The sequence below is a fragment of the Rhinolophus ferrumequinum genome, chromosome 9 (assembly GCF_004115265.2).
Source record: "Rhinolophus ferrumequinum isolate MPI-CBG mRhiFer1 chromosome 9, mRhiFer1_v1.p, whole genome shotgun sequence".
Taxonomy (NCBI): domain Eukaryota; kingdom Metazoa; phylum Chordata; class Mammalia; order Chiroptera; family Rhinolophidae; genus Rhinolophus; species Rhinolophus ferrumequinum.
Window position 1 is genome coordinate 61163757 of NC_046292.1, and position 12645 is coordinate 61176401.

Genomic DNA, 12645 nt, shown 5'->3' on the forward strand with positions numbered 1-12645 from the left:
ATGAAAAATTTTAAAAAGCCATGCTACCAAAGTCTTATGATTTTGCTTCTATGCTTTCATTTTGGTTTGTATAGGAAGCTCTGTGAACATTTGTTGCTATGCTGTAATTAAAGTGAGGTCTCTGTAAAAATGGGAATTATATTAGCTGTCAATTCGACTAGAAATTCTTTTCTTGTGTATGAGATACATAATACCGACTAAATGACACCCCATCAAACATCTTGAGAGGCAGAAAAAAAAAAACATTTGGAGCATAATTTTCCTCTTTATCAAAGTCATATCCAAACCAAGGGGGAGTAATTTTTAAGGTGAATTTAAAGTAGCAGCAACAAAAATCTAGTTTACTTAGTTTTGCCCTCTAAAATTCCTTTTAGTTGTACGTTCTTTTGCATTATTTCAAACTCTAATCCTCTGAGTGGGTAATTAACGGACCAGAAAAGCCATTTGTGGAAAAGAAGAGCCATAGGGTGAAAATATTTCTTCACCAAATGATCTTTAAGAAGTAAATCATTACAAAAGAAAGATTTGGGATGACCAATCTAAATCTGAGGATAATTAGAAGGAATAGAGTATGAAAATCAAAATGCTTGGCATGTACAGTTCTCATCATAACAAGACTAATTAAATATTTAGAAACCAAAAATCTCCTCACAATTTGAAGGAAAATAACCCACAACAAAAGAGTCTGTAAATTTGCAGATAATTAGCAAAGGTTAGAGGAAGGGAAAACATCACAGATTGTCTCCAAGACTCTGCAAGGTCATGTTTGATTATGCTGTGTCTTTTATATGGTCTGGTAACAAGTTTCTTGCTAATTTAATCTAACTAGGGCATCCCATAGCGATTTCCCATTTCCTTTGTTAAAAATGTGATAGTTTCTGCAAGTGCAAACTGTAGTAGGTTAACATTTTTATAAATAATTGCTCCTAATTGATACAGGTCATAATATATTTTTTTTTAATTTTTAAAAGTACAGTTCGTGAAAATTTGGACAGAGAAGTGATATTTTTGAAGTACTTCAATATTTTATAGTTTTAGCCCCACTTAAATTATTTTTTCCTTTCATTAAGTAGTTAGACCTGATGACCCTGTGAATGAAACTTAGTCTCAGTGGCACGCTTTATAAGTAAATACTTCTTATTTTGCTCATAAAAGCAAGCACATTTATGTTGAATGTGCATTTCTGGAAACAAGAGATTTTGTATTGGATTAATAAGGCTCTGAATGAGTCAAGCCTAATTTGCATTAAACTGACCCCAAGGTCCAGTAAAAACTGCAAGGAATTTCAGAGGTTTCTAAAACATAGAAAGTTGTCTTTAGAAAATCAGCATTGCCATTTGAAAATTCTTATTTTGGTAATTAATGTGGAATTTTTGAGGATATTTTTAAGTTTCTGAGATGCAAATTTAACTAAGTATTACAGCATTCATACTTTGTAATTACAATTCCTGACACAATATTTTACTCAGACACAAAATGATTATGGAAGGTATCACTTTTATGTTAGTCCTGTCTTCAACATACTGAAAAGTAGAATGACAGTCTTCTGGGTACAATCTTAAACAGGAGTTTTCTGTCAAGCTTTTATTGACTTACTGTAAGTTACCTGGTATTTATTTGTTTATTTATTTATTTGGGTTTCTATTTCTGTTATATAGCCATATACTTTTTCAGTCAGATACGTTTATGTTTATGTATTGATAGTACAGAAAAATATTTGTATTTTTGCTTATAATTATTTAAATAATAAATTGGCTTTTTCTGTACCTTTTTTCAAATACATTTGCAAAGATTTAATCACAATTGCAATGTAAAAAAAAAAATCAGGATTATATTTAAATTTTTTTATAACACCAGTATATAGGAAACTAAGTGGAATAGAAATTATACTATTTATTTTTTCCAAATTATGCATTCATACATGTACCAATATTCAAGCATATACCTAGAGATTTTGGTAGTGACTTTGCTTCAATAATTCAACTGTATTTTAATAATTTTAAAATACTTTGAAAATATTCTATAAGACTTAAAGTAGACTATCTTAACATGCCCAAAGAATTAAATACTTTGATGGATAGAAATCTTCCAGAATACACTAATTATTAAATGAATTATGAGACCATAGTTATATGACAAATGGGAACATTACTATAGAACATCCCCCCTTTTTTTTTTTTTACCATGTTCATTACACACCATTTAGCTTCCTAATGTTATGTTTACCTAGCAATTAGTTAGGCTCACAAATCATCATTAATAAATATTTAAAGAAAGCAGGACTCACTTTCCTTAGTTCTACAGAAGGGAAGTTTAGAGGATAAAAAGGCATTTCATTATACAATAAAAAACAAGGTTTGATTTAACATTTAACTCACTGTCCCTCTTTAATCAGTGAGAATTGTGTTACCTGTATCTTCAAGCATATATATATATATATATATATATATATATATATATATATATATATATGCTTGAGCAAATCTGTTTGCATCGGAACTTAGCTTTCATTGTTCCAAGGTCGTCTGCTATGTGTATAAAAATTTATTCTAAATTTGGACTAAAAAAGACAGAAGTTCTGGTGCCCAGAGTGCTACATTTCTTGGTCGTTTGAAACTGTTGGTGTATGAAAAAGTGATTTGGAAGCTACAGGGTACATTTTTCTCCTGCCCATTAAATATATCTATCTCCCAAGTATTGTGTTATTGGCTTTCACGATGCCAAACTATGTCCAAATTGACAGAATTCTCTGGGAATCAGGTACAACTGATTGATGCACAATTGAATCTGATATTTATTTTCTACTGTGTTTATTTACAAATAGAAATAGGCAGGTTAACTATTCTTCATAATTTCATTTGTTCAAAAACAATTAGTTACTGAATTGGTTATTATGTGTCAGGCCTATAATCACCTTTAATAAGAATTTATAGGTTGACTGTGTCTCTTTTTTTCCTTCTTTTTTGCCCTTTGTGGTAATTTTTCTAAATTTTTTAACTTACGTTCTTGAATAGAATAAAATTTACTCTTTTTATTGAGGCTTCAGAATGAATATCATTTCTATTCCATTAATTAGAGAATGGATTCATATTGCAGTAATTCAACCGTGGATGTTCTGTTCGTTTAGAGGATATAATTCCCTATGTGGATGTGGTTTAAACACTTCCAGGGTACTCCTGGGAATATTCTGCTTGTTTTTGGCACTTTGGAAAGAAGTATCATTACATGACACACTGGTACCTTGAAAACATTGATTTCATCTCCAAAAATGTGAATAGCTTTTACTAAGACAGACGTTAACTCAGGAAAGAAACAGACCTATTATTGCTATTATTTTATAATTGAATTTAAAAAATAAGCAGATGCCACTAAGAGACTGAAATTTTTGAAGCAGTCTTCACTGAACATACAGACTCAGTAAAGAATTGGACTAATTCTAGAGGATAACTTCAAATTTCCGCAAACATTAATTTTTAGTTTCTGTCATGATATACTTACTGAGCTTTTCTGTTGAATACCGGAGTATTTGTTCAAGTCGGTAGATTTTGAATTTTTAATCTTCCTTAGAACTGTGGTGAATAATGGCCCCTGGCAGGAGATAATGAAATTTTCTTAATTTATATTTTCAAGCAGAAGCTTCAATTGAAAATGGCATCCGATGGCCTGGAGACATAGCTCTAGTGCAAGTTTCAGGGGAGATGCAGTAATAATGCAGCGCCATCGAGACGAGGAATGATGGGACAGTGAAGAAGTAATTTAAGGAAGCAAAGAGAATGTACCAAGGCTTTATTGTAGCATAGCTAATGATGTGCTGAAGATCCCCAATGGTTTTTGGAGCATGACTGGAGAAACTAATGTTATCTTGCCAAAACAGAAACCCCTGCTTAATCAGCAGAACAAGACTATTGATTAAAACACCTCTCACAATAGATTACACATGGAATCTCATCTCCATACTTTGCACTTGGTAAAGTGTAATAATGAGCATAAGATAATCAAAAGAAGAGTAAAAGTGATTTGTTGGGCATTGTACAATTCAAGATTAGAGTTGGAAAGGAAACAAATTTCCGTGAATAGTTCGGCCTGTTTTTAAAGCTGTACACAGGAAATCATATGTGCTGTTTAGGGACTATGGAAGAGTAAAAGATATTCTGCCCCTTTAAGGTTTGCAAATCTGTGTCCATTTTATAAGGGAGTACTTATTGTTATTAGTGATTTTTTTGTTGATGGTAATTCATATTTGTTGAGGGATTGTGCAGAGTTTGCCTGCATTATCCCATTTAACTTTAGCGACAAACTTCTAAAGAAGGTACTATGTTTTACAGATGAGAAAGATGAGGTTGAAAGATTTAATACAATTGTTTATGGACTCACAGTTAAGTAAGCAGCCAAGCTAGAACTTAAACCCCAGTTCTTTCTGATTCTAAAGCCTCTGCTTTTAAACACTATAGTCTCCCCACTTAGCAAATGATTTTGCTTCTGAACAGTTAAATGTTATGCCACATTATTGATTTTTGTACAATTTATTCTCAGATTATAAGTAATGTGCACATTGTGCCTTCTTTCACGGATGGCTTTAAAAAGTTAAGGAAAAACATAATATTAATAGTTTGCTTGAATTAATATTTGATTGATGACGAAACACTACTGTTGCCAAAATAAAAAAGATGTTTCTTCAAAATACTGTATGGCTGTTGTTATGTGCATGACAATTGAAGTAATTTTCATATACGAGTATGTAAAGTTAATGATAATACAAATTATAAAATGCCTTTTCATCAATTACACATTTTTCTTGGCAACATTTATATTAATTTCAAAAGATATTATGGATGCCTTAAAAGTTAATATTGAAACCTGAGAACATTGATTACATCTAGAAGATAAAATATACTGTTTTAATAGTTTTGAGTTTTTAGCATGTGCTAATTGGGATGGTTCAGAGATTTATTAGATTTTCCTTGGCTTTAAATATTATACTCTAAATTTTGTTAATAAGCAAATACATTGGTGTTCCTTTGTACACAGGAAGTAAATTAATAAACTATTAATCTCCAAAATTATTTGGTTTTATTTTCTTCAGCTTTTGGGATATACGTTTGGGCTTTGTTCCTGAGTAGAGTTTTTTTTTCTTGTTTAGAATAGAAAGACTTACAGGAATGAGTTTTAAAGTAATTTTTAAAATTCAGTCTTTTTGCTCCATTTAAAGCAGCTTTATGGCCTATAAAGCAGGATTTAGGATTTTCTTCGTTGTAGTAGATGGGCTTTGTGATTAAAATGTAAGTTTTATGAATATTAATGTCAGAAATATTTTTATTCTGGTATTTGAACTTGATAATATTGCACAGCATTTCTTTTTGGATTTAATTTAGTTACATAGGAATTCTCAGGATGAGTGTTGTACTCAATGTATATTTTAGATTAGTAAGAATATTAGAGAAATAGTTAATATGATAAAAATCGGAAACCTAAAATAATGTATAGAAATGACATATAGGTGAGGTTTTGTGATAGTGCTTTTAACCCAGTGATTGAAATCATGATTAGCCTTTTGTTTCATACATGGCAACTTTTGGAAATTTCTGAAATGTGATTAGAATGTTAAGAATGATCAAATGCTTAGACTTTGACACTGAATGCATATGTGTTGACATTTATTTACTAGGTGTTGTTAAGTCATACTTTATACCACAGAAATTGCTTAGACATTATTTTCAAGAACTGCCCTTACTCTTCTTGAGTTCTTTCTAAAAACAATCATATTATAATCTCTTCCTATAATTGAGACACTTTGTTAAAATTTACTTGAATACATAAGCCAAAGGTTGAATTTAGAAAAATTTGCAATGATCACAGTGAATCTTTTGTTACTGTTATTTTAAATAATGTCCTCCTAGGGAACATAGTTTATTTTTACAGATTATCAGAAAACTATTCCCAGTTTTATTTAGTGTTAGAAATTTTCATTAGCTGGTAAATTTTTAGGAAAAGTTGTTGTTTAAAATGGGCTTACATGTGATATATACATGTTTTTAGAAATTTTACTTAATTCAGACCCCTCGTGTTAGGAATTTATAAATAACTGGCCTGCTTGCTCAAAATTATAGCAACTAAAACCCTTGTTTCTTATGATTAAAGTTAGCAAGAGAAGTCATATTAGCATGGTAAACTCGATTATTTGCTTGCTGCAAATAAACATACTCATCATTTCATGAGTTTCCATTTCACTTGTAATTTATTAAGATTTATTGAGCAAAAGCATGCATTTCCATACACATTTATTCTTTACTAAAACACATAAAACTTTGTTAACCCCATGGTTTTTATTCATCAGAATTACCTACAGCACTAGTTAAAACTGATTGCTGGGTACTGGCCTCCAGTTTCTGAGTATGTTTGTCTTGGGTGGGGCCTGAGAATGCAACTCTAACAATTCGTGATTCATGCTCGTGCCCCTGATCTGAGGATCCCATTTTGAGAACCAGTGATTTAAGTTATCCTAACTCATCTGTGCATCTTTATAAATATAAAATATGTGTCTAAATTATATCTAGTATCCATTTTCTTTATTCTGAACAGTAATTTTATTTCCTTTAGGTCATTATCTAAGGCCTACCTATTTTTAAAAAACCCTGTTTCTTTCTCTTTGCCTTATTCTCATTCATGCTCAAATGTATGCTTAACATTTGAGAAAAATGTTGATTTTTAACCTAATTCCAATGGTAGTACTTAAATATACTGATAACTTTAATTGTTAGTGCAAGCATACCTTTGCTAATAAAGATACATTTTTTTTTTTTTTTTACTTCTGGGGGAAGAGGGAGAAAATTATGCCAGGAACTGTCCAGGGCTGAGAATACAAACAACTGAATGCCTTTTCTTTCTAGGCTTAACATCGATGTGCCTTTTCATTTTCATTTGAAGCGTCACAGTTGACGGGAATTTGCTTCTGTGGCTAACTCTTTTCTCTTTTCCTATAGTCTTAAGTGATAGCTGTTTACAGTTTTACAGTCTTACCAACAGTGTATTGGTTAAAGAATTTTTAGTTTTTTCTTAGTACTAACAGTTCACATTAGGTATTTTCCTTTCCCTTGTGTCCTACACTTACTGTATTTGGAAACTTAAGGCTGCTCGCTTCATTCATAAATAAATACACATAGTCTATTTTTATGGCCATCATTTGGTCCTCTAAAAGCTTTGGTTTTGTTTCCCATGAGTCAAGATACTGGAATGCAAATCTGATATTATTCTTATACTTTTGTATTCCTCTTCTTGCTGACCCTTTACTACTTTAGCCCCGAAATAGCTTTTTGCCCTCAATATTAATTTTTTGTACTTCTGATATATAAACAAAACATTTTTGACATCTTCGGACGTCATGGATTCTAGAAATCTATGTAATTTTATTTGCAGGACTCCATTAAGTCTCCTTACCTTCAATTTTACTTAAGAATATAGCCCAAGAATTAACACTGTTTGCTGTTGTAAAGTGAATGCTTTGTACAGTGTGATTATTGATTATGGTAATTGCTTCTGACATTTATTTGAACTTGTATTTTTGGTCAGATGACTATTGCAAAGTTGTTCAGAAAAAGTAAATATGTGCAATTATTTTTCATCTTATGTTTTTGGTCTTTTAAAATATAATGGAAGCAGGAATACTTATCGCTTGTATACTTCTATAAACATACTATGACATTGAAAAATATAAAAAAAAGATATGTTATATCCTATATTAAAGTCATATTTATTCATCTGATCTTCTAGGGGGAATAAGTGGGATAATCTTCAATGTATTCTTTATTTTTGAAAACAGGTATAAATTCCCAAATCCCTTGAGCTACATCCCCCTTCACCTTGTTCCAAAGACCTGCATACGCTTTGTGCATTTTAACCTTGATCACAATTTCCTTTCTCTCCTACCTGTTCTTAGTTTGGGGGTATGAGAGCAGGTCTGGTGGGAAAAGGGGACAGACAGTGTGAAAAGTTTACTCATAAGTGGAATTATTATATGGGATTTATATCATGAATATCTTTTAGATATGTTTTAAAAGCGTTTGCAACATGGCAGAGTTAACATTGTTGAATGGTTACAAAATGCACACTAAAGGAGTAGATAAAAGGGATGTCTAACTCACAGTTTAGATTACTTTGTTTCTGAAAGGTGTGAGAGTGATAAAATGGAGGATCCTCCTAGCTATGAATAAATACAAGGAAGGAAATAAAAGAACTTTGGTTTTGATGGCGACCTGATTAGTGGTTGAGGTTTTCTAGGAGATCAAGAAACTTTAAAGAAGCTGTGAACCCTCTTGTTGCTGTAAAATTTAACAAAGAAAATGAAACATATATTGATTGAAACATTAGATACTGACTTATTGAGAAATCTTAAATCCATCTCCTTTTTAAAATATTAGGTTATAAAATTGTTTCTGTGATTCATATTAAAATAATTCATTTACATTAGATTGAGAACCACTGGCAAATTTCCTCAAGTGATTGAACCGATTTAAGAGAAATACAGAATAATGAGAGTAGAACATGATACTGCATAAGAATGTGATAGGGCACCATTTACATTATACATGCTCTTGAAAATTATTTTGTATGGTATGTTGTGTGTTTTTTAATGTGTGTCATACTTTATTATGATAAAACTTAGTAGTTTAGTATTTGCACGAGCAATGTTATAATTCATTTAATATTTAAGACTTTTCTTTGAAATTCATTATATTGTACCTTGACCTATAACATTTATCTTTTTGATTCTATAGAAGTTTTCAGGTCTTGCTGTACTTCAAGGGATAATCAACCTGGTTTGAGCTGAGATGGGTCCAATGTGCATCTCTTAACATATCTACCCTTCTTTAAAACAATGCTTCCATTGTCCTTTAGTTGCTGTGCTAAAAACTGGGCTGTTTTTCTCCTTCTTTGTTTACATTTTATAGTCCAGATATTTTCTGCACTATAGAATGTCTGGTATTCAAATTGTTAAATAAATGTTGTTATAATGCTCTTGTTCTGCTTGCTTTGCCTTATTAATTTATATACTACTGGAAAATATAATAAAAGCCTGCAAATACTATATTCCGCTAGATTGTAATCAAGTCCGATTATAAAGGATAGTTCTTGCCTTTACAAAACTTACAAAAAGATGATTTGGATAAATTCACAGAACTTAAATAAATATCATCTTGCCTGGAATTCTAACTTAATTCTAATAATCTTGATAATTTAATAGCAACACAAAAATAAGAAAATAAATAGGACATTCTAGGCATCAGGTTAGTGACGTTCTTTTTAATGTTATATTTCAGGGAGTACTAAATTAGAAGAAGTGAGGTTAACAGTCATATCATATTAATAGTGTAAGCACATTGACCTATGAAAATAGCAAGAGTAGCAACAAGGCTTAGGCACCCAGCAGGTGCCAGTTACTATGCTAAGTGCTTTAAATGCATTCTCTCATTTATGCAGGTCATGGCATAGAAGGTGCCATCAATTAGCTTGGTATCTGGTATTCACGAATATAGAAAGTATCTGTAATAGAAAATTTAACAAAAAACTGGATTTAGAGAGTAAACTTAAAAACTCCTTTGTTGTAATATGTTTTCATAACTTCCGAGCTATTCAATTTATGATTCTGTTTCTGTTTAATTGTAGTATCATTTTTACTGTAATTTTAATTCTTACATATGGCAAATATCCTGGTAAGGTTTTGTTTTGTTTTTCCAGTACATGTTGAATATGTTAAAAATTCCAATTAAAATGTATAGTAGAATGATAGAGAACTGTTAGCTATTTTCTTTTTACTTTGAGTTAAGGTTTAGTGTGATCCATGATAAAGAAATATTACAACATAAAGAAAATACGCCTTCAGTAACTCTTAAATAATGAAGAACAACCTAATATGAGTTGAATGTTTTGTTCTGTGGTACTAGTTGCTTGAGAAAAAAAAAAGTCAGTTGTCTATTCTATTTCTTTAGTAAAAATACACAAATAAATTAATATGTCACACAAGTTTGATTTGTTTTGTTTTCCAGGTGCAACAATCGAACACAGTGTATAGTAGTTACTGGGTCAGATGTATTTCCTGATCCATGTCCTGGAACATACAAATATCTTGAAGTCCAATATGAATGTGTCCCTTATAGTAAGTATGAAATTTATATTTTCCACTTTCTCCAGCATTCTTCATTGATGCTGAAAGATTACACATGTGAAAGAAGCATATGTTTATGGCCTACCAAACCATTATGCATGCAGAGCACTAACAGACTTGGGCCTCCAATTAGCTTCATGAAGTGTGGAAGGAAGCCATAGTGTGATGCTGGCCAAGTGTCTGTCTGTGTTCTTAAGTGTTTGGCTTTTAAGGCTAGTGTTTTTCCAGAAAACAAACTTGAATTAGCTATTCAATAGGGCAGATAGAAATCTGTACTTCTGCCCGATACCAGTTGCTGACAAATTGGTTTGGCTCACAGTTTTGTAAAGGAGGAATTGACTTTGGTTTTAATCATGAGCTACTTGAATGGCTACCTGCTGTTGCGGTAACTTTAGTTCCTGGTAAAAGCTACCATTGCAGAAACTGAGGCAAGTGCTTTCCTTTTTGTTCCTTTGTCCTTAAGGGAGCATTTCTTCACCAAATTCTATGATGAGTTCTTAGCACTAAATAAAATAGGTATCACAAAACCTTGCACACATTTCTATTTGTAATCTGGCACATCTATTTTTAGTGAGACCCTATAGAGGGATATTTAATATTCAATTGGAAATTCCATAAGTAGGCTTCAGCTGATGGTCTAATTCTGTGTGGTTTGCCTCCTAATCTCAAAATTGATACTTCTCAATTGTATCCTATACTTTCAATATACATTTTAAACAGGTAAAAGGTTTCAATATATTACCTAATTTTCATAAGCTAGTTTGTTTGATAGTGTTCTTGTCTTCTTTACTTTTTTAAATTCGGGGGGAAAATGTGTCATGTCACCTTAATTCATAGGCATTTGAATTAAAGTTCTATAGCAGCATTTTTATTGATTTGCGATAGTTTTGTACACCTCCCTTCTTAAAAAAAAATACTAAATTCAAACTAAATAATGAAACTGCGTTTTCCAGAACCGCAAAAACCTGATCACTAGTTCTGATAGATTCGTATGTCCAAACCATCAATCTTTCTAAAACCAAAGACCCACATTCTGATAGATACAGTGTATCCAATATGCTAGTTAATACGTTCTTACACATCTTGTGAAGGCACTGGCTCTCTATTTTCTGCCACAGTTTTGATAAATTGGTTTTTTGTGGGGTATCAGTTAAAGGCCAAACACAGATGATCTTTTCTTTTCATTCCTGCTCTGTGTTCCTGTGTTACTGTGAAATGGATGCTTTTTTGTTTTCAGTATTTTCTATACCATTTGTAGGATTGGAAGCCTACTGAGTGCACTGATCTTTATATCATTTCTCCTGTGTGTAGTGTCGGTGGCTTACGTAATCATTCTCCTGTGCCACTAGAGGAACATTGTACTTTTTTTTTAGCTAACCAAAATTTTGTTCCGTAAAAGTCACTTTCACTTGAATTTAGCACGGTTTCTGTCCTCAAAATAGAAAAGGAATACAGCATCCATTCCCAAACAGTGGAATCAGTCAGAGCTGCCAAGAATTGTGTCTTTCTGGAGCCTGTTCCTGTAACCTAGTCTATAGACCAAGAACAGTGTTAAGCAAATATCATTTTCAGACTCTTAAGTTATTTCTTGCGCTGTTTAAGAAAGGAAAATGTGGATATCTTCTGGAACATCTAACTTTCAAAATTTTGCTTTTTCAGTTCTCCAGAAGTATTGTACAGTATGCACTAAACTTGCAAATAGCTATACTCAGAGAAGTATTTGTTCTTTTTAGTTTCTGTCCTATAAAAAAATCCAGGAATTAATTCGCTGTTACCTTTCTAGATGTTTGCATAAGGCAGAAATAAGTCTATGGCTTTTTAACTACTCCTTGCTAAAGAATTAATTATTATTCCTACATACCGTACAGTAGTGACACACTATCAATTGCATAATTTTTACTAATGTTAAAATATAATACAGAGGATCTTTTTAGACTGTTCTGATCTTACATAGGACTGTGTATTTCCTTATCTCTTTTCCCCCTTTTTCTCGTTCCTTTGCGGTTCTGTCCATTGTGTCCATCCCTTACACTTACTTTTATTTTTAGCCTGTATTTTTCACTTTCCCCTTGTTTTAATAGTGTTTCTGTACTTGTAATATTTGCATTCCCCTTTTACACTATACTTAGTTGATAAAAGTTGTCACCATCAGGTAATATTTATTTATTATGTGTCCCTGACCATCTTGTTTTATATCAGTTTCTCTCCAAAGCAAATTCTCTGGAGTTTGTACACACCAAACTATTCTCTCCTTTTTAAAAGAAATTTCAGAAATTTTTCATGATTTCTGAAAGTGTTATGATGAATTTACTCAACAGAGTCCATTGGAAATGCTGTTTGTTTTACTATGTATGTTTATAGGCAGGCACATTTATATCTGACATTTATACTTGCCCAGATAATGTCTGTGTTAAAAATACAGGTTCATAAGGCATCCTTTATCATTAACAGAAGTGTTAGTAATTGAATGTATGTGTTTAAAAGAA

The 12645-nt window shown here is 31.7% G+C and overlaps 1 protein-coding gene across 23 annotated transcripts in view; it reads left to right on the plus strand.

Annotated features, from left to right (window-relative positions):
- Window positions 1-12645, plus strand: part of ADGRL2 (adhesion G protein-coupled receptor L2) — a 262905-nt gene that overhangs the window by 196620 nt on the left and 53640 nt on the right. For all 23 annotated transcript variants that reach the window (XM_033114137.1, XM_033114136.1, XM_033114139.1 and 20 more), the window contains one exon: window positions 10041-10150. In XM_033114137.1, coding sequence (XP_032970028.1) covers window positions 10041-10150 — 110 coding nt within the window. The remainder of the gene's footprint in view (window positions 1-10040; window positions 10151-12645) is intronic.